Here is a 24,850-nt window from a genome sequence, read left to right on the forward strand (position 1 = left end):
TCATCCCATCATCAGACACCCTTGTTTCCCCTGGTCCCTGCTCAAATGCCACTTTCTTAAAGAAACCTTCTCTGACCACCTTATGTAAAACAGCATTGCCTTACTCTGGTTTATTTCATACCACTTATTGCCACCTGCCTTACTACATTGTGTTTGCTTGTTTACTGCCTGTGCCAGTTTGAAAGTATTACCTCCCCCAAAATGCCATTATCTTTGATGCAATCTTATGTGGGCAGATGTATTAGTGTTAATTAGATTGTAATTCTTTGAGCGTTTCCGTGGAGATGTGGCCCACCCAACTATGGGTGATAAACTTGACTAGATGATTTCCATGGAGGTGTGGCCCCACCCATTCGGTGTGGGCCTTGATTAGTTTACTAGAGCACTACATAAGCTCAGACAGAAGGTGCAAGCTTGCTACAGCCAAGAGGGACACTTTGAAGAGCAACTGAGAGTAACATTTTGAAGAGGAGTGGCAGCTAAGAGAGGACAAAATGCCCCAAGAGCAACATTTTGGAGAACGCCATTTTGAAACTCAACCTGGGAGCAAGCAAACGCCAGACATGTGCCTTCCCAGCTAGCAGAGGTTTTCTGGATGCCAACGGCCATCCTTCAGTGAAGGTACCCTTTGTTGATGCCTTACCTTGGACGCTTTATGGCCTTAAGACTGTAATTTTGTAACCAAATAAACCCCCTTTATAAAAGCCAATCCATTTTTGGTGTTTTGCAAAAGGGCAGCATTAGCAAACCAGAACACTGCCCTGTCACTGAAATACAAGTTTACTGCAGAATCCAAAGAGCCTAGAATATGCCTGATATTTCATTAGTACTCAATAAATATTTGTTGTTACTGAATTATACTTGTATCAGAAATGAGAGCTTTCTTTTTCCTACCTATGTTCAAACTCTTAATTCATCTACCAGAAAGACTGCACAGTTTGGAAAATGACGCTTGTAGAACAAATCACTGAACAGAGGATAAGAACTTCCAAGAAGTGGGAAATGCCTTGCTGGATTTTTTTCAGAACATTAATTTACTTCCACAGGACAAAGCAGAGTCAGTCTGTTTCTGCACAGTACTATTTTACTAATAGAAATTCCTTGCAATTGTTAAATGTTAAACAAATGTAAAAGAATTTGAAAGGGAACCAAATCACTAGACTCCTTTGGGGGCCACACACCTCAGTCCAACCCTGTCAACCACACCAAGAAAGTAAAAGATAGGGGGCATTTATTCAAAGAAACCAATTGAAAAGGGAAAAATCAATTAATCACTCTGAAGTTTTCTTTAAATGGCACTAAGCAACTGAATGGAGATTTGAAACATCAAATTGACCACATTCACCACAGAATAATCTTAATTGTCAGCTTAGTTCATATTGAAGACAATGCCTGAATTATAGAGGACACTTGTTTTACTTTGTCTTCTTACTCTCCCCTGCCCTATTTTTGACTCCCATCTAGTTGCCATGTGGGTTTCTTAGTTTTCTGAAGGAGAATGTGTTCAGGGGCTTTTTATGGAGAATCAGCACCTCTAGAGAGTTTAATAAGCCTTTTTTTGGTGTCAAAGGAATGAAACTTCACTGATGAGGCAAGTTGTTGTCCTGAGTAGACCCCAGGAAACCGAAAGAGGAGTTCTAGTTCTCAGGGAAGACCCTCAAATAACAAAGCACTAGTACCACTGTCCAATGCCCACATGAGTACCTTTTCTAGAAAGGAAGCAAGCATTGTGCAAAGAAAGGAAATTGGCTTGCAGAGTAGCAACAGCAGCAAAGTCAAAAGCACCATACTGGGACTATGTAGGCATCATCTCATTTCGCCTTCACAGTACCTGCATGAGGCTGATTATCCTAACTCTGAGAGAAGTTAAGCAAACTGCCCACAGACATACACCCAGTCTGCTCTGGAGTCCACACTCATCCCCATAATGCTACACCCAGGTCCCTGATGGCACCTTCAGACCTAAACAGGGTTTGCACCCTGGGAGAGGAAGGGTTCCAGACTTTTGATGGTGCCTAGATGCTTTTTCTATTAAGAAAAAAAATGCAGGAGCGTTGAGTAGGGAGGTTTTCAGATGCATTTGGAACAAGATCCCTTTGCTCCTCTTTAATCCATCATCAGTTAGCTCATGAAGCCAGAAGTGTGTTTGGCTGACCATTTTAAAGAACGTCTTTGATACCACTTGTAGTCTGCTCTCTTATTCCTATTTCAGTGGTAAAGTAATTGTACAAGCGAGAAAGCTCATAACTGCAGCATAATTTTAACTAACCAGAAAAATTACCCAACTCTTTTACCCAGAAAATTTCCTCTATAAAGCAATTTACTTTTCTGGTTCAGAATCTCTCCGTCTCACCAACCTGGCTCCAGGGAACTGTAAAGGCCTGGAGCAACCTAACAGACAGGCTAGCATCCCCATCACCACGGCAACAAAGTGGGATGCAGTGAGGAAAAGCCTGGTCTTGGAATCAGGATACTCACATTCTAGCTCTGGCTCATCATCTAGGGAAATCTGCTTGACCTCTCTTTGAACCTTAGTTTCCTCATCAATAAGACGGGTTTTTTCTGCCTTTGCTGTGAGATTCAAATGAGGTTATTTATTTATCATCATCACAGCTAATGTTTATAGTAGTACACTTAATGATGTTCCAGGTGCCTACTAAGTGCTTCATGAGTATTATATTTAATTCTTACCCCATGAAGCAGGTTTTATCATTGAGAGCTCTGATTTAAGGATGCAGAAACTGAGGATTAGTTGAGATTAATTCATTAATCTATCCAAGGTTACAAAGCTAGTAAGTAATGAACCAGGGTTTGAACTCAGATACGAGTGACTTCAGAAGCCACATATTTAATGACTATATGCTGAAGCTTGTAACTGCTTCATTATAGGGCTCTGCCCTGCGTCTTCAGTGTCATCATTTCTCCATGGGTTATACAAAAACTCCAGGAATGCCATGTTCAAATGTAAAGCTTTATTATTGTCAAATGACCCCAAGGTTGTATGTGTACAAAATTGTCCTAGAAAGCCCCATGATACCACTCTCTGCGCATTCCCAAATGGCCAGACTCCATTAGAGGACATTCATTTCATAATGGACGACTCACGAGCCTGTGTGCATCATCGTGTCACATTGATGCCATTGCTTTGCCTAAAGCGTTAGTTTAAAATTTTAACAACTAGCTGAAAGTTTATTATTTCCTGGGGATACATTAAAATAATAAATGCATTATGATGACTTTTAAAAAAATGTCATATGACTTCTTCAAAGTCACACTTTGTTACTGGCAAGGGGCTGAGTCATTTGGGCACATTATTATGCCTTCATTTTCTTCATTTCAGATTTCTATATTATGCTTTCATTTCCATAGGTTTGGACTGGATCATCCCCACAGTCTCCTCCAGCTCTAAAAGAGTATGGTTCTGGGTCATGGACTCCACTAGCTAAATAAAATGCTGGATTCTATCTTTTTCTCCCAATTTGGGGAAGATGGCTAAGAAAGAGGAAGGACGTTGGAGCTGCAGTGTCAAGGCAATAAGCAAAAGAGCTCTCCACCATCTGCCTAAGTTGCTGAAGAATGACTCCAGGAAGGAAAAGGAGGACAGAAAGCCAGGAGAGAAGGTAAAGAAGGAACCCCTTGTGGAAGCAGAGCTGCATGGGAGATGTGGCACTCATCCACAGCTAAGGTGGTCCAGTCCTCTCCCCACAGACTTCACCCTGAGATGCTAGTCATCCCCTTCCCAGCTCATGTGAGTCACTTACCTGCCATTTCAGTGAGGGAAGGAGGAAAAATGGGAGGCATTGCATAGTTTAAGCAATTCTGTTTTTCTTGATCTCAGCCCACCTATGCTTACCATGGATGAAGTTTGGTTGTTACCATATTTCATCAAATCAAAGACTCCATCTATTGTAAGATGCACCATTATTTTACATGTTTCCAAGAAAGAAAAGCACTGCCAATTATCTTTGTACAGTGCCATCAATTCTAAGATGCAGTCTACTTTCAGAGTTATTTAAAAAAGCATGTCTTAGAATTGATGAAATATATTACGACTACTGCTATTACTCATACAAAAATCCAGAATTTAAGGGTTTCCTATGTATCAGGCACTGTGTTAAATGCTTCACATAGTCTTACTCAGTACTCAGAGCAGTTGTGAGGTAGATGTGATTATCCCCATTTACAAATGAGGTAAAGCTCAGAGGGGCTAAGTAATATGTCCAAGGTTGCCCAGCTGGCAGAGACCAAATATGATTCAGGGTCAGCCTGACTTTAATCACCAAGTTAGACCACCTCCAACATTCCAGCGGTGGGCCTCTTGATTACAATCTTCAGGACAACAAGTGGACTTACTCGTTGTCTTGGGGCCCTGGCCTCTCCCTCTCTTATTCTTTTGAACAGAGCTGCTAATGCAGGAAGAGAGAGAGAAAGAGGTCACAGACGCTTCCTTGGCTTGGGGTGGGGGTGGGGCAGAAAGACTGCTCCAGCACTGGGTATGTGTGAGTTAATGCCAGCAAGTGGACTTGGATGGGCACCAGAATTCCTGGAGTTGATTCTGTAGGGAAGCAAGAGAGTAAGAGAAGGGGAGTCAGAAAGAAAGAAGAGTGAAGTTGGTACTTCAGCTGGCATGGGGGCAGGATTACTGGGAGAATGATACTCTTCAAGGTTCCAGCATGCAGAGGTCCGTCCAAGAAACTGAGAATCTGAGAGGAGACCCAGCAGCTGTGCATTCATAATTTTATCGTCGTCAATGTCTTTTTAGCCTTCTTCTTCTTCTCCTTCTCCTTATCCTTCGTTTTTAAAAGAGAGCTTCTCAAATTCTAACCATTTCAGGTTCCACAAACCTGGATCTCTCCTTCCTTCCCCTGTCCCATCGCCCCACTTTTGGTGTTTATGAAGCCTGGTGCAGCTGAGGGTGGAGGGGCTGTGGAAAAAGCTGGAAGGGAGTGGGGCCCACAAGGGAGGCAGAGTTATGGTTAAAAAAAGGAAAATGACTATGAGAAAAGGATGTCTGTTTCTTCAGCCCACAAGTTTTATTTGACCTGCAGAATTGGGTCATTTTCTGCCCCTGTTCCTTCCAAGACCAACTCCACAGACTGGCAGTAGGAAATTTTCTGTTTAGTTTGAAAAGGTTATGTTCTAATACCAATGAGTCCTGAGAGCCTGTTCCTCTAAGTAGGGGTCTCCAAAGTGAAGACAATCTATGAGGGGCATGGGAAGACTGTAACAGAATTCTTAATTATAATTTTGTCTTATCCTTTAAAAATATTTGTGTGCAAGTTTTTTAATGGATGTAATATATTAATAAAGAGGTATAGGCATAATTTATAAATAACTATACATATGATGAGCATATGAACTAATTTCTTTATTGATATAGGTCTGTGATACAAAAAAAATTGGGAGGATTATTGCCTGAGGGAGAAGATATTTCTCCATTCTTTTTAAGTTCCCCACTGTAAAGCTTCTGAGGGACAAGGTCATCAAAAACACTCATTTTGGTTAAAACCATAATTAGACTCATAAAGATTGTCCAAGTTTTAGATCTTTCCGTATTTACATTTCCTTCAACTTGGATAGTGAAATTAAAATGATTGTTTTCTTTTTTTTTTTTTTTCAGTTACTTGCTCAGTATGTGGAGATTGCCAAAGCTATATTTGTCAAAATTTACCTCAAGAATTCCTTTGCCTCAGTGGAGTGTGAAGAAGGAAGAAAAGGAAGAGAAAGAGCAGGGGAAAAAAAAAACTTTAGAGATATGCCAGCCAACTACAATTCATAGACCTTACTTAGCTCATGAGTCAAAAAAACTGTAAACAGAAAACTGATGAGACGATAAGGACAAATTGAACTGACTGAATATTTGATACTAAGCATTATGGTTAGTTGTTTTTGGTGTGACATTGGTCTTGTGGCTATATTTTTTAAGAATTTTTATCCTTTAGAGATAAATACTGAAAATACTGCCAGATGAAATGATATCATGTCTGAAATTTGCTTGAAAACAATCCTAGAAGATAAAGGGGAAACAAGATTGGCCAAGAGTTCATAATTGTTGAAAATGGGTATTGTGTCATGGAGGTTTGTAGACTATACTCTACTTTTTTATTGTTTGAAAATTTATATTATAAAAAGTTAAAAAAGAAGAAGAATATATCAAACCAAACATCAAACCATCAGTGAGGCTTCTGTTAAAGGAATCTCCACTTTGCTTCTCTTTTACCTGACACATAGTCATATGACCAAAAGAAAAGCAAATGCATTTGCCAAGCATGGGTGTGGTATCCTGAAACTCCTGAGTTCTGCATTTTAGACCAGAAAGTGAACAATTTGAGTCTGGAGTTGCTTTACTGCTGGCAAAAGAGAACTTGCTGATTCCCCAGGAGAAAAAAAGACCAATGAAACAGGATCATAAGGCTCTTTGGGCATCAAAGAATTATTGCAAGCAACATCTTGATGAGTTAAGTGCCAATGAATTAGGAACATGCGGCCTCAATTTGCTTTGAAATACATAAGTTTAAAAACTTAAGGAAAATTGCCCTTTAAACATGTCCTGAATTGAAATGCTTTGAAAGACACTGTGAGAGTCACTGACCCCAAATGGGCCCTGGCTCTGCTCCCTGGGACTGGACCTTGTTTCTTTCTGTTGGAAAATGATTTCCCCTTCTCACCCCATCTCATATGTAAACTCTACCTCCTTCCTTCCAGGTCCTAATCCAAACACTACTTCAGAGTCTCAAAACATATGAAAGAAAAATCTAGAGATCAGCTGCATTTTTTTTTTTCTTTTCAATTTTGATGCAAAAGAAACAAATTCTTTGAGACTCTATTTGTAAAATGTTTATTAGCAAATCCATAAAGCTCACCTTGCTGGTTTGCTGGTTTAAACTTTGAAAGTGCTGGAAGTAGTTAACACAGTGAAAATGAAGTGAAGAGGAAATGCAAGCTGAAGTAATCTCCCTGGGTTCCCCTGATACATCCCAACTACCATCCTCATTCACGCAAAAAAAGAATTGACTGCAACAATCAGGACGTGGCTTGTGTGGGTCTCCATTTAGTACAGAGCTTTTAAAAAGATGCTTCACCAGTTTATGTAGTTTGTGGCCCAATACCTGCCTGAAGTCTGGCTCAAGTCAGTGGGGAAGGAAGAGAAGCTGCTCAGGCTAATGCTGCTGCACAGCCTTGCCCTAGAGAACAGGAAATCCATCTCCAGGGCTTAATGAGTGATCAACACAACTAAAACAAGTACTTTTCTCACTTGTAGGTCTGGAGTGACCAGCTAGCTTTGATTTAAGGCACTTTGGGGACTGGGAGCCCAAAGGTGAGCACTCTTGCTGCAAGAAGACAGTATAATTTGTCAGAGGGGTGCTTCTACAGGTTGATTTGAGAAAGTTCTCCTAGGGAGAGGTTGGGTGGTGGAGTCCTAGGTCTTAAGACACTTGGTGGGTATTTTGAGTCTCTGACTTCTGCAGCCTACTCCACTTCCCAGGGAGGATGCAGACACAGGGCTGCCTCATAACTCCTGCTGATCTTGGCAGTTTCTCTGGAGGACCTGATCCTTCCATAGTCCTAAATGATTCAAGTTGCAAAACTGGAATCACTCATTGTAATTTCTTGATTACAAAGCTCCAGTGGGAACAAATCTTCCTCACTTAGAACTGCTATCTCTATTTAGAGCTACCATCTCCACAGGAGTTGGAGAAAAAAGTGTAAATTTTCTTTCCAGATTCTGGCATGGATACTGGATCTAGTGATTGCACTTACAAACCAAAAATATTTGTCTGACTAGAAACTAGAAAGAGAGCAGACATTTCCTGACTTCTTGAGAAGCCACACAGCTATAGCAGTAGCACTCATTTCAGGGTCTTGTCATCCTGCAGGTGCTGTCTTGTTGAAAACTGCATCTCTAAAATGAAGGACAGTCATTTACTTTGTAAAGCAGGGACCCAACTTACTGTGCGCCCACTGAGAACTCACTCAGACTTGATATCACGAGCATGAATAGTTCACAGCACCCATCAGAACATGACACAAAAAGTGAAAGGTATTTCTTAGGGTACTAGGAAGTGGAAAATGTTTAGGTGGAGGAAAGATGACAAAACTTCAATTTCCTGTAAATGGCTTTTGAAGATTGGATGTGTGGATGATAAAATGCATCATCACTACTTTCACCACCTGACCCTGACCAAACTCTAATATTTTCCTCTGGGGTTTCTGCTAAACTAAATATTTTAAGAAATGCTGCAAAAGTCACAGGAGATCATGGGCCAGAGCAACAACAATCTTAGGTATTCAAGTATGGTGATGTTTTCCATAACATCCAAGATGAGGTCAGCTCACATTGTTACAAACAGGATTAACATTCCCTTCCAAAGAAACTAATCCATGGTCTTCTTCTTTATCAGAGCTTGCAACACTTAGAAATTGGCCAAGACATGAGGCAAACTCATTTAATTCAGTTCAACTTAATTCTGAGCTGTGCAGAAGCTGGGCAAACAGAGATCAATATCTCTTAAGCTCTCCTCCTAAGAACTCAGCAGCTCAGGAGATAGACATTAAAGCTTCTGATGACACACAGCACAGAGGGAGACAGAGAGGGCAGTGATGATTTTCAACAGGGCAAGTCAGGTGAGTTAACAACCAAGCTGGATCTAAGAGTTCTCAAGCTGTTGTGCCCATGAAAATCACCAGGGAAACTTGTCAAGGATGAAAATTGATGGGCCCACCCCCAGAGATTTTTTTATTTTGTAGGTTTGGGTTAGATAGAGCCCAGGAATATGCATTTTAAAAAGCACCCCACCCCAATTCTGATGTGGTAGTATTGGGACCCAAGCAGCTCTACAGGTGAAAATCCTTATCATCTGTGGAGCTGTGAATAGGCCCAGAAAGATATGGAAGCTGTCACCATGCTTATGTCCAGGATCCTGGAAATCCATTTCCTGGATTCCCTTTGGGGTCTAGGAAATTCAGAAAGAGAGCTTGTAGCGGTGTGGGGGTGAGAGACAGGGGAAGAAGGCATTGCTCCTTATTTTTATGGCATGCTCTTTGTAGATCCTGAGAGCAATCCTAGACTCCCTGTCCCTTAATCTATGAATTAGGACTCTACCCCCAAAAACTCTGGTTTTAGGCTTCCCATGTGGAAATCATGCTGCTTTGGGGTCAAGGCAACAGGTGACAGCAGACATGTCAAAAGAAAGGTACTGCCTAGGTCATGAACCATTATCCCTCAAGGCCAAACCAGGCAGGCAGAACTGGTCTGTCTGGTTGGGTACAGTGTTTTTGTTTTGTTTTGTTCTGTTTTAAAATAAATTTGAATGAACTGAATATATATATTATGCAGTTGGCCAGAGGCCGCACCATTTCCTTTTGTCTTATACCAGAATGATTCACATGTTTAAATAATTCTTGTCTAGCTCCCAGAGGCATATGAGTTTGAGACCCCTGAGCCACATGCTAAATTGGAATCAGTTTACTGGATTAGCTCCAGTTTTCCAGCTGGCCCCCAAGAGAACAGAACTCAGACAGACAGAGCCTTGGTGTTAGAAAGGAAAATTCAGGAGGATCTCTGTGGCTGGAAGCACAAGGATATGGGACAAGCTTAGGCTAAGGCCGGAACTCCGAAGCAGGGGTGGAAGGAGGGAGGGGGCTTTGCTTCCCAGTGCCTTCCCAGCAAATTCTGCCTGCTGTCGCAATCCCAGGGGCTATAGTAAGTACCACAAGTTCTTTCCATCTCGGGCATATGTGACCACCACCTCATGGTCCCTTAGGGTTGCTAAATTGACTTCAGCAGTAGCATTTACTGCTCTAGCTTGTTGTTTCTCAATGCTTTGGTGAATTTTGGTAACCACAACAACCTCCCAACCTTTTTGCCAGTGCTATTTAGTCTGCCTGAAATGCTTTTCCTCTTTCCACCCCCGATTCTAACTTGTTCCTTCAAGAACCAGCTCAAACTCCCACCTTCTTTAGAAGGGGTCCCTGACCAGTCTCAAAGAAAAGGACAGTCTTCACTTCCTCTCAACTTACTGCCAACTCTGTATTTAAAAACTTATCCCTTTCCACCTTGGATCACTGTTTATATTTCTTATGTGTATAAATTTCATCTTCCCAATTAGATTGGCAAATATTTGAGTGTGGGTCCTGTACTTAATTTCTTACTGTCGGTATTCCTTAGAGCACCTCTACAGTACCTGACCTGCATCATTAGTTCACAGATCAGTTATCACCATCAGCATCAGGGAACAGCTGCACAGAACTCTCTCCTGATGCATCTTCAGCCATGGAAAGCATCTCAGAACGTTCTGTCAAATAAGTTTGGGCACACTATCCTAGCAATTCCCTGTCATCATGCATTCTGGATTGCTTCGGTTAGGCTATAAAACTAAAAGCAACTAAATGGAAAGTCCTCAAGAGCAACTAACAAGGATAGCAGATGGGGGAGAAGGCTATGGCATTGGATTTCAGAGATACTAACTTCGGCACCCATCAAGACAAAGGAGACTTCTCATAATTCCTATTAGCTCTGCTATCATAAATTCTTCTAGAAAAGCTTCCACGGTGTCATTATTTCCCCTGAGATGCTCACTATTCTGGCTTAAGCCATATACTTTCTCTTTGAACCTTCTTATCTAAAGCAGATCAGCCCTACATTTCAATTAGCTAGAACCAGATAATCCTGAAATGCAGAATCCTCAAAATGAATATTCTGACTCTAAGGAACTAATTCCTTTTTTTTTCTTTCCTCTATTTATCAGTCATTATTTGAGCATCTACTGTGCTAGGTACCAGACAATTTGGTTAGCCTAGCTAATTACAAAAGAGGAGTTGGTTATCACCATATATTCATGTGTGGTATCACAAGAATGACTAACCTGGATTCTATGAACTCTATTTATAGTCACTGTTTTAATTTACTCACTGACTCTAATTTACACATAAGCTAACCCTTGCTATTTTTACATCTGTTTAGTAAGAAGAAATACATTTTGTAAATGCCCCAAACACTGAGGGACACACAGCAACACTTTTATATAATTGCTAGAAGCTGTTCACATAAGTCTGCAAACCTTTTTTCAAAGCTTACTAACAAAATGAGCCAGAAAAATATCACTGTAGAGATTGGGGATGTGAGTCATTTCCTCTCATAAAATAGGCATAGATTTTGTAGGAAAATTTCCTTATTCTTCAGAGATGCATTGTGTAAAGCGTTTAGAGGTACAATGTCACGATGACTGTAATTTACTCCAAACCATATTAGCAAAATGAAATATATGGAGCAAAAGTGGCAAAATGTTGTTAACTCTAGATGAGGGGAATATGAGTGCTCATTGAACAGTTCTTTCTACTTTGCCACAAGCTTACAAATTAACAAAAGTAGGAGTAAAATAAAATGGATAAATTTTTTTTCCACATGGGGATATCTTTCCCCTGTATCGATACTACACATGTTCTCAGACGTGGAAGCTGATTGTCTCAATAAAGGGATGATGTCTGCTCACAATTAAAAATGCTCCAGAGAAGCTGCAGATCTGTGCATGCAAGCTCTGATCTCAGTTGCTCTTTGGTCCTATTTATGGAAGGAAGAAGAGTTACATCTAATGAGGAAAAAGCAGAGTGCAAAAAAAAAAAAAAAAACAAAAAAAAAAACAAGGAAGAAAAAGAAAAGCAGTATTGGCACAGAAGCAGGAAAAATGCCTGTCAGGAGTCAGTAAGTCACTGACAGCTAAGCATGCTGCTTTCAACTGCTGGCAGGGTGTTTGGTACAAGTGCATCTAATATATGTGGAAATGATTCCTCTAAAAAGATATACCACGCAGGGAACCAACTCAGGTCCCACCCCCAACACACTTGACACACAGACACAGGCAGGCACGGTAGAGGGAACTCACAGTTCTGAGTACAGGAAATGCAGGTTGCCCACATTGTCAATGTAGTTAGCAGGACTGAGCCAAGGTAAGACCAGTAACAGAAGCGCCTTCATTTTCCGTGCGATGTGCTGCTTTCTTCCTGACCACCTTCTTGCTATCAGCTGCAGGGGCTTGGACTAGCCAACAAGCCCCTTTAAACAAACCTGGCCATGTCCCCCAGATCAGTAGATCATAACGAATCTGACTTAAAGTCCTGAGATTAAGCCACGCTGATAAGGCAAAGGATCCTAAGAGGATTACACCCTCTGATTCTCAGGTGGGGAGATGTGAGAATGGAGGCACCCACCATGGTTGGCGAGAGGGCTGAGGCTGAGAGCAGGCAGGCTGGTGCCCGGGAAGGGACCTGCCTCCTCCTGCAGAATGCAGACTGGTTCTTGGGAAGCAGCTGGTACATTTACATCACTGGCCGGGAGCAGATGGGCTGGAAGCGAAATTGCGTTGGAAGAGGGCATGAGCATGGCACTTTCAGAACCCATGGTGTGAATAAGCAAATAATTAAAAGCTGTCCTACAGCTTGTGAGAGCAAGACACTGTAAGAAATTAGCATTTTGGAACAAAGCCTAGGGGTCTGAGCTTAAAATGAGCCTTCAGATATTGTGAAACAGCAGTGGTTTAAACACAAACCAACGCTGCCTCTCCTGAGGGCTGTATGTATATTTAGAATATGCATTTAAGACATTTTTACCTATCACTGTCTTGGCCAGACTGTCATACGTAAGAGAAGGATGGCTTCCTTACTAATTTTGAAAACCGGCCCAATACAAGAATAAGCTGTGTCATTCGTTTTGAGAGTTATATAGAACCTGTACAGATTACTGCTCCATGAGAAAAAGAGTCACCCTGTTCTTCCTTCCCCCTGAGTAACTGAATCAAGCTCTGGCACTGCCTTCATGACCCTGGGTGTTTCATTTATGCGCCCAGGCCTCAGTTACCCCATCTTTGAGATGGAGTTGATGATGCCTTACCTGCCAGCCTTAAGATCTGTGATTCGAGACTCTGCCATCTGTCTTAAATTAGGTCTTCCTTTGCCTGCCTAACCTCTGGAATGCCATAGAAGCCCCCAAGACTCCCACCTTCAACCTCATATTCAAGAAGATTAAAATCCATTTTGCCAATAAAGGCCTAAATCTTAATAGACATGGCTCAAAAGGATACTTATGATAATAACAACCAAGCAATTATAACAAACTACCCTTTACAGGAAGAAGGCCAGAGAAAAGTCTATGGGATGAGACCAACTACAATGAACCACGTAGTAAGTAGGAATTTGGTATCAGAGATCTTTATTTATCTGCAGCAGTGCTAAAGGAATTTAAATTCAGTAGATCCCTAGAATGTGCAGATTTAACTTCTGTAGTTTAGATCAGAGATAAGCAATCCTGATGAAATATGACATGTACAAATTTATAATTCTGTTGAGGCCCGAATCTGAATTCCATTCCCTTTAAAGTTAATGTGTAGGAGTGAGTCAGAGCTGGTGAAGAGCACTTAAAAGGAAGTCAGGTCTGAATTTAGGTTCCTGGTCAGACAGACAGACCTGGTTTTGAATCTCCACTCTGCCACATACTAGCTGTGTGATGCTGGGTATGTTGCTTAACCTCTCTGAATTGTTTCCTCCTCTGTAAAAGAAAGACAATAATAATAGTTTTGAAGTCAGAATGTTGTTATGAGGGTGGAATGAAATAATGCTTATAAAGGTCTCAGTGAGTGTTAGCTATTGTTATAAATAACTATTATTAATCATAGTGAATGGGCCTAGCTCCCAGCTCAGCACATATCTTCTAGAGGCTTTGTTATTCTCTTTTTATCCCTTCTTTCCTCTTGCACTATTAGGGAAATTACATGTAACAGTCTTTCCTGAATACGGACTTTCACAAAGTCCTGGGACATACTCCCTTTGAATGTCCAAGATTATAGCTGAGAAGCAGCATGGTGTATAATAAAAGCTGTGGGCTTCATATTGGTATTGAATTGTATTTCTGATAATCTTGGACATGTCAGATTGCCTCCCCAAGCCTCTATTAAAAAAAAAGCATATCTGCCCTTTCACCTCCTTTCATGTCAAGAGGATAAAGTTAATTAGTGGATGTGAATGCAATATAAAAACAAAGATATTGTTTTTTGTTATTGCTTTTTGTCCCTGTTGTAACCACTGCTGATTACCTATCCAATATCTAATCTCCCCTTCTTCCTTATCACAGAACCCAGGTTTTGTTCATGGTGGTAAAATACTTAGCTTTCCTTGCAGATGAATGGCCATGTGACACGATTCTGGCTAATGAGGTATAAACAGAAATTTCTGGGTAAGGCATTCCAAAAGGCTCTTTGAAAGCAGACAATCTCAGCTTGCATGGTTTTTCTTTGTTTTGTTTTTTTTTTTTTCTGCCTGGTTTTTCCTGCCTTATTCTTCCTGGTAGGGACTTAGATGTGATGTTAGAGGTTGAACATACATCCTGAGACTATGAGGTGACAAGCTTGAGGTTGAAAGCTGAACTGTAAAGCAGAAGAAGTCTGACTCCCAGATAGCACCAAGGCAGCATCCGGCTAGTCATGGGCTTCCTATCCCTTCTCCATGGGTAAACCAATTTTCTGTTACCTGCTGTAAGGTATAACCGTAACTATTACATTCCCATGGGTACAAAACCTCACCCTCAAATGGCCATGGGCTGCTCTGTAGCTTCCTTGCCAGTAGACAGCTCTAGTCCTAACTTCCTCTCCCCTTGCACCCATGCTTTGCCTAAGTCCTGTTCATCCTTAAATTTCATCTCATACATTACCCATCCCCTACTGTTTTCTTGTCTCATTTTCTTTCACTAACAGGGAACACCTTGAACAAGACAGGTATTGTTCTCCATGTTAGCCTCACCACAGTGTGTGGAACATGGTAGATGCTCAATAAATAGTCGTTGAATGGAAGAGGATTTGACACAAAAGGAATCTTTTTTTTTTTTTGGAAAAGTCTTTCTTGGTCAGAGGCAAGATAGCAAAAAAGACTTTAAACTTTTCAAGAGCCAGGGTAGGAGGTGTGTATTTATAGAGATGGACTTTAAAAGTCCAGAAAGAAAGGAAACAGTTAAGGAAGATTTCTGGGAATGCGTGACCAAGCGAATGTTGATTCTTTAAAGAACTACCTAGAGCATAACCTGATGGAAGCTCAATGGTTTCAAAAAGTAATGCAACAAGATGGACTTATTTCTTCCATTATCAGGAGAGCTAAAAGAAGGGCCCTGAGCTAGGTAGGGGCCAGAAAAAAGTTGAGTTCAAGGTTAGAAAGCCACATTAGGGATATGTGTCATAGCAAAATTATTGTGGAGATGTTGAACGAGGCTGAAATGACCAACAAGACTTGTAACTTACCTTTTTGCAGAGGGTACTACTTTCCTATATCTCATCTCCTTGCAATAAAATCTTCCTTGTCTGCTAGACAGCTAATGGAGCCTGAGCTGAACTTAACACACTATAGAAAAGGGCCACCTGATGGAAGTAAAGGTCAAGAGAGGTTCCAGGGTAAGTCTTGGGAGAAGAAACTCCCAGGACCTTGGGTGCCAAGTTAATCAAGATAATGACCCCAGGAATCCCTTGGCCAGGTACATCCTGGGCCAATTACATCACATTTTCCTTCAAGGCTGTTTTCAGAACATTGAATAATGATCTCTTTATTCATGCTAGCAAATATTTAAGGAGGATCAGCTTTATTATTTCCCATTTTTACAAAATAAGAGAGAAACCAAAGGGCAAAATGGCTTGTCCTACGATACAATTCAATGTGCTTGTGTTTTCAACTTCTCTCTTTTACCTTTAAAATGTCATTTCTATAGAAACTGAATTCATGTCTTGTATAGATTTTCTTTCTATTTTGGATCCTTGATAAATATTATATATATGCAAGTGATGAAATTACGTCATTCAGACATGGTCTCAGACCTAAGATAACTCCCACTAAGGGTCAAGGAAGAAAAAGCTTCGCCCCCACATACCCTCTCTTTGGTAGGGCAGATGGGCTGGATCAAGAGAGATGCCTCCAAAAGGGTCTTTGTAGCATCCTCACTGCAGCTACTAGCCATGTGCTTGGTTAGGACTGTCATTGGACTCGACAAGCCTATCACCCTCATGGGAACTCTATGCAATAGAGCAATGCAATAGGAGTCTGCAAGCATCTGAAAGGGCAGAGGTCAGCAGAATTAGCCAGAAGATTCCAAACAGTAGCTCACATGCTCAGGTTTACTCCCATAGGAAAACTCTCTAATCTGAAATCAGAAATATTTGTCCAAGTAGTCAGCAGTCCAGTAAGTCCTAAATGAACAGTATGTTTTACTTAAGGATTACTTTCAACTCAGGATCTGAAGTAGCTGGGTAACAAAGTTTACAAATGGCATGCATGTTGGAGAAAACATTCAGCATTTGTTTAAGGATGTGATTCTGCCTGCACCCCCCAATGCACGTCTACTATATTAGCCTGGTCCTCTTAACAAGCTGTCAACAGGGAGCTTGGCTGAGGGGAAAATTATTTCTCTAATGCAAGTTCTTTTAGAAGGACAATGGAAACATATTAAAGGTGCTTCATTTCTGCAAGAACTATGTATTCAAGAACTAACTGAAATAAATCCCATTTTGCAGGGAGAGAAATCTAAGTGTGGAGTTTCCTCTGAAGTCCTGGAGTGTTAGTGCTCTAGAATCCACTGAAAGGAATTATGTGGATCCCTATCAATATGGTGGTTTACAACCAGAATTATAGTTAAGTTTTCTGAGCTAAGTAGAGCCTCAGCCTGCCCCCTTTATATCCGTTCAAATGTAAATAAGTTCATTAAAATAAAATCAAGTCTTTTTAAAAAACTCATCACATTTTTCAATACTGAAATGAAAAATGCAAAATTTATAAATAAAAGCTATCTTCCAGCACGTATGTATGACAATACTCCCATATGAGCAGCCCCCAACTCGGAGGCCTTATATAGGAGTGAAAGGAGAACACTAGCCTTCTCATAAGCTCTAAGTTTTCCGAGTTCAAAGGACTCCAGAGGTATTAACTACTTAATTTTCTTAATATCCCTTCTGACAAGAGGCCAGTTGCAGACCCAAAGCCCCAAGAGGGCTCCTGAGTCAGATTCCAGATTAGCTCCAATTCTTAACCCCTGCTGATAAACGCCCTGGAGGGAGTATATATTGTGCATTTGATGACTAATATACACAGTGTATTTCTGGAAATGTTGATTTTAACCTACTTAGGAAGCTGAGGTGTGGAGCCATTCAGGAGCAGGTGTCAAGGCCCAATGCCTCACTTACGTGGGAGGTTTCCTCTCCACAGAGGGCTGCTTAGTGGTGCCCGTGAAGGACTTGGAGAAGTGACCTGATTTCAATTAGTTTGGAGTTCTTTCCTCATTGTTGTCTTTCAAAAGTGCATATCATTATCAGCTGGGTGTTAATCAGGCCTTTATCCTGGGCTTCCTTGAGGTGTGTGGGGCCCACAGGTTGTGTGGGCGGGTGAATGAAATTCCTGCTGAAGCATGCTGGATGTGATCTCTGAGACCCCAGAAGACTACAAAGGCCTCTTCCCAGCCCTTTTGCTTCCCCACTCTGTTCCAGCCTCACCCTCAGATCCATGCATTCACTTATCCCTATTTTTAGGGATGTTTCTGGCCTCAAGTCAGTTCTTGAGGTAAGGGGATGAGGAAAAGCTTCTGTGTGTTCACTTCCTTTCCAAAGAGCACCTCCATTTCTTTCCCTCTTTCTCTCCTCTTACCTCTCCCCCCAAAAAAACTCCCATGGTGAGTAAATAATGACCCTATAAAGATGTACCTGTTCTAATCCCCAGGACCTGTGACTATGTTACCTTACATGACAAAGGAGACTTTGCAAATATGATTGTGTATCTTTAACTGGGAGATAATCCAGGATTATCTAGGATTACCTGATGTAATCATAAGGGTCCTTATAAGGGGGAGGCAGGAGTGTCAGAGCCAGAGAAGGAGGTGTGATGAGGGAAGCAGAGGTCAGAGAAAGAGACATTTAAAGATGCTATGCTGCTGGCTTTGAAGATAGAGGAAGGGGCCACAAGCCAAGGAATGCAGGTGACCTCCAGAAGCTGGAAAAGGCAAGGAAACATTATCCCCTGGAGTCTCCAGAAGGATGTTCATGCTGACATCTTAATTTCAGCCCTGTAAAACTCGTTTCAGACTTCTGACCTCCAGAATTGTAAGATAATAAATTTTTGTTGTTTTATGTCATATAGTTTGTGATCGTTTGCCACAGTTGCAATGGAAAACTAATACAACTCCAAAACCAAAGTGTACAGATGCAAAACATCAGGAGCATGGGAATGTGATGTGTGTGGAGGGAGCTCTATAGAACCTTATCTCCTTCTGCCCCTCACCTCCCCCTCCAGCTGTGGCTCTGTACCAGCACCTGTCAGCATCTACCTCACCTCATCTTTGACCTGGACCTACTTCCCTTCAGACAAAGGCTCTCATACTTGGGTAAAACTTGCAGCAGGGAACACAGATAGTTCCCCTGTCTCCTCCTCTGGCCCTGCTTGCTTCTAGAGAATGAGAGAAGTGGGGCATCCTAGCCTAAACACCAGCAATTACAGAGTCAGCCAAGTTAGCAAAACCAGGTTAGATGCATGTGGCTCAGCATCATGGGAGAGAGGGGGAAAAATGAGTTCACTGACATAATTAGTATGGAAAACATGTGTGGAGCACTATACTCAAGCATTCCTTTTGATGCCAAGTTCCACATTAGAGAATCCATGCATGTCCCAAAAGACAAAGACTGAGATTCACAACCTAAGGTATGTAACCTTTTAAAAAAAATGCTTGTACCTGCCTCTTGCCCTTGTCATGACAGAAGCCAAGATAAACACCGGCTTCCAAATTTCCTTTTATGGAATAATCATAGCATTATTGTTCACCCTTCATTAAACACCTTAAATGTTCTAAGAGAGTACATCACATTGAACAAGACACAGTGCCTGCCCCTGGGGCCACACAGACAAAGAATGTCCAGGAACATGACAATGTAAGTGGACAAAATAAGATGCAGATAGGGGGAGCAGGTGATGGCGGCCATCAGCAGAGGCCACCACATCACAGTTTTGCTGGGGTGTGCAGGACAAGTTGCTTGGAGGACAAAAATTTTCTAAATTTCTCCTATTAAAACTTACTTGAAAACACTTCACATCTCCTGAAAGAACAGCTAGGCTTCCCCAATTCCCATACAGAGGTAATGCTAATAATCATAGAATCAAATTGGGGGGATTTTCTTTTTCCTAAGTGAAAAACCAAGCAACGTTCACCAGGAATCTTTACGGGGACCATGAGCCTCAGAGAAAGCTGCTCATTAGATCTTTGCAATGTCTTTCACATCTCAAAACGCACACATACAGCACAACCCTACCCTCTACTGTTTCCTCACACTGAATCACGGCCATAAAAACCTAAATGTTCTTATTTTGAATGTATTATTTCATTGGTGACAACAAGAGAGAGAAAGAGGTATCTGGTGAAGTCCCCAGGACACTAGGAGCCAGACTTGGCATGCGAGGTCCAGCTGCCCCCATGGGGGCCGGGATTCCTTGGGTTGGCTGCAAAACAGCACTTACCTTGTCTGAAAGTGATGCTCGAGATCACAGCGCTGCAACACCTCAGAGCAGAAGTCCGTGAAAGGGCAGGTTACCATGAGCTTGTTGAGGAGCTTGTTGACCAGGATGCTGGATTTCTTGCAGTGCTGCAGCACTAGAGGCTTGCGGTCCACGGGGCAGAAGTCCTTCTCCACCAGGAAGCTGGTGAGGCAGAGTGTGCAGTAGGTGTGTCCGCAGGGAGTGTCGACAGGGTCCAGCAAGGCTTGCAGGCAGATGTGGCATACGAGGTCATCGTCCACATCCTCCGTGTAGGTGTAGACGTGGTTTTCCTCAGGGGAGTGGGCTTGACCGCAGGCCACACACAGGAACTCAGGGCAGGGGTCCAGGTCTTTGGCAGGGTCTGGCTGATTCATGGTCGACAGAGGGTACGATGTGACACGAAACCCAGTAAAACAATATTTCCCAGGGAGCAAATCAATATCTTCTAGAAGCCATCCACAACCTAAAAGAGAAGAAGATGGCTCATCTTTGCTTTCATAACACACTGAAGACCTAGGCTGGTGACGGACAGCAGGTAGTGCTGCCCAGTGACTGAGCTAGGAGTCAGAAGGCCAGAGCACCCACTCTAGAGGGATGAAAGCCTTGGGCAAGTGACTTTTCCTCATTGTGCCTCAGTTTTACCATTCATTACAGTGGGGGTCATGTATACTTTTAACATCTTCATGGTGGTGTGATAAAATTATCAATTGGGTAATATCTGTGAAATGGCTACAGCAACTCAAAAGAAATGTGCCCTAAGAAATGAAAGGTCTTGCTAATACAATTAAATAGGCCAGTGCTTTATAAAATTCTCAGCCAGGTCAGGATCAGAAGAAAAATAGTTAACCTCCTAATGGCTTTCTCTTATCTTTCTTCCTCTCTTTTCTCCAAAATTCAGAAGATGTAGGACATTAGAGCCTTCAACTAAATCACCTGAGAAGAAATAAGAGCTGTTGAATCATCTGTATTTGAACTATGGTGGATGCATTATTTTCTTCTGTATGGATTCATTCATTCACTCAGTCATTTAGTGGTTAAGTGGGTTATGGGACCACACTGTCTGGGGTTCAAATCCAACCACCACTGTGAGCCCATTATTTAAGCCTCTGCTTTCTCATCTGTAAAATGGGTATAATAATAAGCTACTTCATAGGATTGTACAGAGGATTAAATGAGATATGATACAGAAATCTCTTAGATCTCTGCCTAGTAAGTGTTCTATAAATATTAGCTACTATTATTACATGTGTTTGTTACTGAATTAATTTTGTCTCCAGTCTAGTTCTATTAGTCTGGAATACTGAAATACAGTTCCTGTAAGGGACTTTTTAGCTTCGTTCTAATATTACTCTTTTATTCAATCATATTTTTCTTTCAAACCAGTAGAATACTATCACAATATGGAGTTTTTCTACATGCCTGATTTACAACTAGGAAGTCTCTTGGAGAATCAATCAATAAATATTTCTTGAGCACCAAGTTTGAGGCAGGGAGTGAGTCTGGCATGGAGGAGACCTTCAAAAGAGCTTCAAAGGGCACACCTCTGCTTTCATGGAGTTCCCAGGAACTCCCAGTCCCGAGCGGAGGCAAACATGCACACAAGAAATTACAATCCCAGGTAATGGGTACAGACAGAGGTATGTGCCAGGAGTTAGGGGTCAACTTTCATGGTGATTAAGGATCCCACCTACTGCTCCCCAACCCCTGAATTTCCTTCTTTTCCAAAAGTAAAGGAAAAGACCTTAAGCTTTCCACAGAAACATAAAGAGACATAACTAACCCATTAGGAAATTAGCCACATTTGGAAATAGCATGGCAGCCATAAATTGCCTTAAGTCTTTTTTTCTTTTCCAAATAAAGTCTGGAGTTATTTGTACAAACATAGCCTTATCTCAGAAAGAAAATACATTGACTTCAAACTCTCATTGACACAGCATTGTGTTTACATTTCTGTACTGCGTTAATATGCCTGAAAAGAACACTCTGGTCAAGAGGTTGAAGTCAAAAGTCCCAAATGTGAAAACATTTAGAAATCACAGAATTTTATTTAACATTAGAAAGGACCACAGAAGGGTAAGGCTGAGGGTGCAGGAGGGGGTGAAATTGTTTCCAGTCAGTTTCATGGACACCTACACAGCTGCCATTTGTCCTCAGGACTGATAGAAGTTACTGGAACCACTCAGGAAATGCTTTAAGCAGCATCAGAAACAGTTGAATAATAAATATGAAAATGGAAGTGGGCCACCCAAAAGATTATCATCTACAATAGGAAAAAAGTTCACATATTGTGAACTAAAGCTTTAGCTCTTTCCAAGTTTTCTGTAAGAGTTCTGTGGTACATTCCCACGTGATTTAGCCTTGTCCATTCTTTCTCACTGTGCTACAGTGGAAAGTGTCTGTGATAGAAACGCAAGTTATAGCTTCAGTTAACCACTGAAGAAACACTTCACATTTCTGGGCCATTTCCTGACAGGTGAAATGGAACTGGATTAGATTTTTGGTTTTCACACTGTGCTCTGGATGTTGCCAGAAGGGAGGAAAAGGTGGGAAGGAGAAGACGCTGGAGCTCTGCTCACTTCCCCACCACGCCCAGTCCCAGCTCTGCTATAAAAACTCTTCTTTCACACACCACATGCCTCATGTAATATTCTGTGTGAAGAACCCTGGCTTATGAAAAAAACTGCAAACTGAACTATAAAATCTGTTCCAGAAATAGTGTTTTAAGATCCTGTGCTGTTATGGATTGAACCCTGTCTCCCACAAAGACATGTTCAAGTCCAAAACCCCAGTCCTATGGATTTAAACTCATTTGTAAATAGAATCTCAGAAGATGTTGTTAGTTAAGATGAGGCCAAACTGAAGCAGGTGGGCCTTAATCCTCTATGACTGGAGTCTTATATGCAAAGGAGATTCGGACACAAAAGTAGGAGACAGCCAGTCATGTGATACAGGCAGAGATTGAGTTATGGATTGCTGACAAGCCACCACAGAACCCTACAGACTTCAGGAAAAGCATGGCCTGGGGATACCCTGATTTCTACTGCTGGGCCTCCAAAACTCTGAGATAACATCTGCTGTTTAAGGCAACAGCAGCCTGGCAAACTAAATCACAAACTAATAAAGGCTTTTTGTTTGTTTGTGTGGTTGGATGATTGGGAAAATTTTTTTTTTTTTTTTTTTTTTTTTTGCTTTCAGAGCATTTACCATGTGCCAGGCCCTGCTACGGGCTTTATATTTATTACATTACTTAATCCTCAAAAAGCCCCAAGAGGTGAGTCAGATTTTTTTTTTTCCCATTTAACAGGAAGAAACTGAAGTGTGGAGTGTAACTTGGCATCACACATACTTACAAACATGAACCCCACCTGTGCTGACTCCAAGCTTGGGCTCCTAAGCCTTCTAACAGTATCAAAAAATTAAAAGTTTTTAAATGCCTTTAGGCACTGTGGTGGCTTGGAGTTATGCTGTACCCCAGAAAAACATGTTCTTAACCCATTCCTGTGGGTATTAACCTATTATAGATAGAACCTTTTGATCAGATTACTTCAGTTAAGTTGTGACCCAACTGAATCAGGATGGGTCTAAATCCAATTACTGGGGACCTTATAGAGCAGGCCATAAAGAGAAGCCACAGGGTACAGACAGTAGCTGGGAGTCGATGCAACCCAAAAGTGAAAGGAGAAGATGCCACCATGTGCACTGCCATGTGATGGAAAAGCCAAGAACCTCAAAACTGTGGACCAGTCAGAAGATAGCAACCCCAGGAAGAATCAAGCCTTCTAGCCTCTGAAACTGTAAGCCAATTGTATGGCATTTGTTTTAGCAACTAGGAAACCAAAACAGGCAACAATGCAAGTAATTTCTAAGATCTCTGAATAATAAGATACCTTGACTTTACTGAATGCTGAAATGCCTGAGACAGAATGAGCGGAATGGGTTAATCAAAAATGCCATATTTTAGCTCCAACTCTATTCTTTTAATGAGAGCAATTTGAATTCCCTGGCACTTTCCCATGTGGGTAAACTAGGCTGTTAATGTAATATTAATGTAAACACTGCTGTGTATATTTTCTGACTTTGCTTTAGACTAAATAAAGCCTATATGACTAGAAACAGATTATGAGAGAACTGACTGAACAAGGAGGTTTGACCCTAAAGAAAGAATTAGGAAGACTTTAGAAAATATGATTAATATAATTTACCAGACAATATTTCCATTTTACATCTTATAAATATGCATGATGTATCATGTTTTGGGATATCTATCTGCATTTCTGCTGAATTGACAAGAAATTGGCAGAAATCATTAAGACTTAAAAGGTAAAGTATTTTCCCCCAAAGGGTAAGAGGAGGGGCCTGTCAATTTTGAATCAGTTTAATTTCACACAATGTGTCAGCTGTGAGCACTTCTGGCCCTGGCTGAGATAAGTAGAGAGAGCTGTGATATGGCTTTTTGCACTTTGAAGTAAGAAAAAGCAGAGAAGTAGATTCCCTACTCAGGAGAGGGGAGAATATCATACTTTCTTGACACAATTCTATTTTTGCTTAGGAAGTACCCTTTTTACCCCTCCCTTCTGATTTAGGGTAGGGTAGCACATTGAGGTGGCTTTTAGGGATACGTATAGTCAAAACCATCAGTGTAGTGCAGACAAGTGCCAGGAAAAGTCTCCACCAAGCACTAAACAAACATTTAAACAGCCTTTGGAATATGGCCTGTTTTGAAGTAGAAAAGTTTCTGCATAAGGTTAACCCACCAGAACAATGAGGTGTTGGTCATCCATGGTGTGCTGTCATCCCACCAATTCTCCTTTATACACACACTGGCCTTATGGAAAATGGTTCTGTTAGGAAGGTGCCAGAATAAGCCATATACTTGATTAGAATGGCAATGGATAAACCTATTATTTGGCATGCTGCATTGATAATTCTATATTTGTCTCTTATTGAAAGGACAATACTTGACTCTACACCATCTTTTGAATAGCTGTGGATTAATAGTTTTCCAGTAATAGTAAAAGGTTTTCATATTATTAAAAAGAATCTATCCTGATTTCTAGTCAATCAAGATGGCAGCATAAGATACTGCAGTGTTTCGTTCCCCCATGGACTCTCTGAACAACTGAAAAAATTGGCAGTCATCTTCATCAAAATTCCAGAGAAGAGTTAAAGGTTTCAGTAACCGTGCAAGTGCTGAATCAAGAAAATGCAACTTTAAAAATGGCAGGAGAAGCTCATGGTGTACTTGCTAGTCCTTCTCCAACCACTTCCCAGTACAGTGTGGCAGCCTGAAATACTGAACCAGGAGTCTCATATC

The 24,850-nt window shown here is 41.3% G+C and overlaps 1 protein-coding gene across 3 annotated transcripts in view; it reads right to left on the bottom strand.

Moving 5' to 3' along the window:
- Positions 1–24,850, bottom strand: part of LNX1 (ligand of numb-protein X 1) — a 236,108-nt gene that overhangs the window by 111,083 nt on the left and 100,175 nt on the right. For 2 of the 3 annotated variants that reach the window (XM_037829799.1, XM_037829798.1), the window contains exon 3: positions 19,519–19,999. In XM_037829799.1, the coding sequence (XP_037685727.1) occupies positions 19,519–19,910 (392 nt within the window). In that variant the 5' untranslated portion in view covers positions 19,911–19,999. Of the gene's footprint in view, positions 1–11,882; positions 12,211–19,518; positions 20,000–24,850 lie in introns of those variants that run through there. The other variant, XM_037829800.1, reaches the window with a different exon arrangement.

The sequence above is a fragment of the Choloepus didactylus genome, chromosome 3 (genome assembly GCF_015220235.1).
Source record: "Choloepus didactylus isolate mChoDid1 chromosome 3, mChoDid1.pri, whole genome shotgun sequence".
NCBI classification, from domain to species: domain Eukaryota; kingdom Metazoa; phylum Chordata; class Mammalia; order Pilosa; family Megalonychidae; genus Choloepus; species Choloepus didactylus.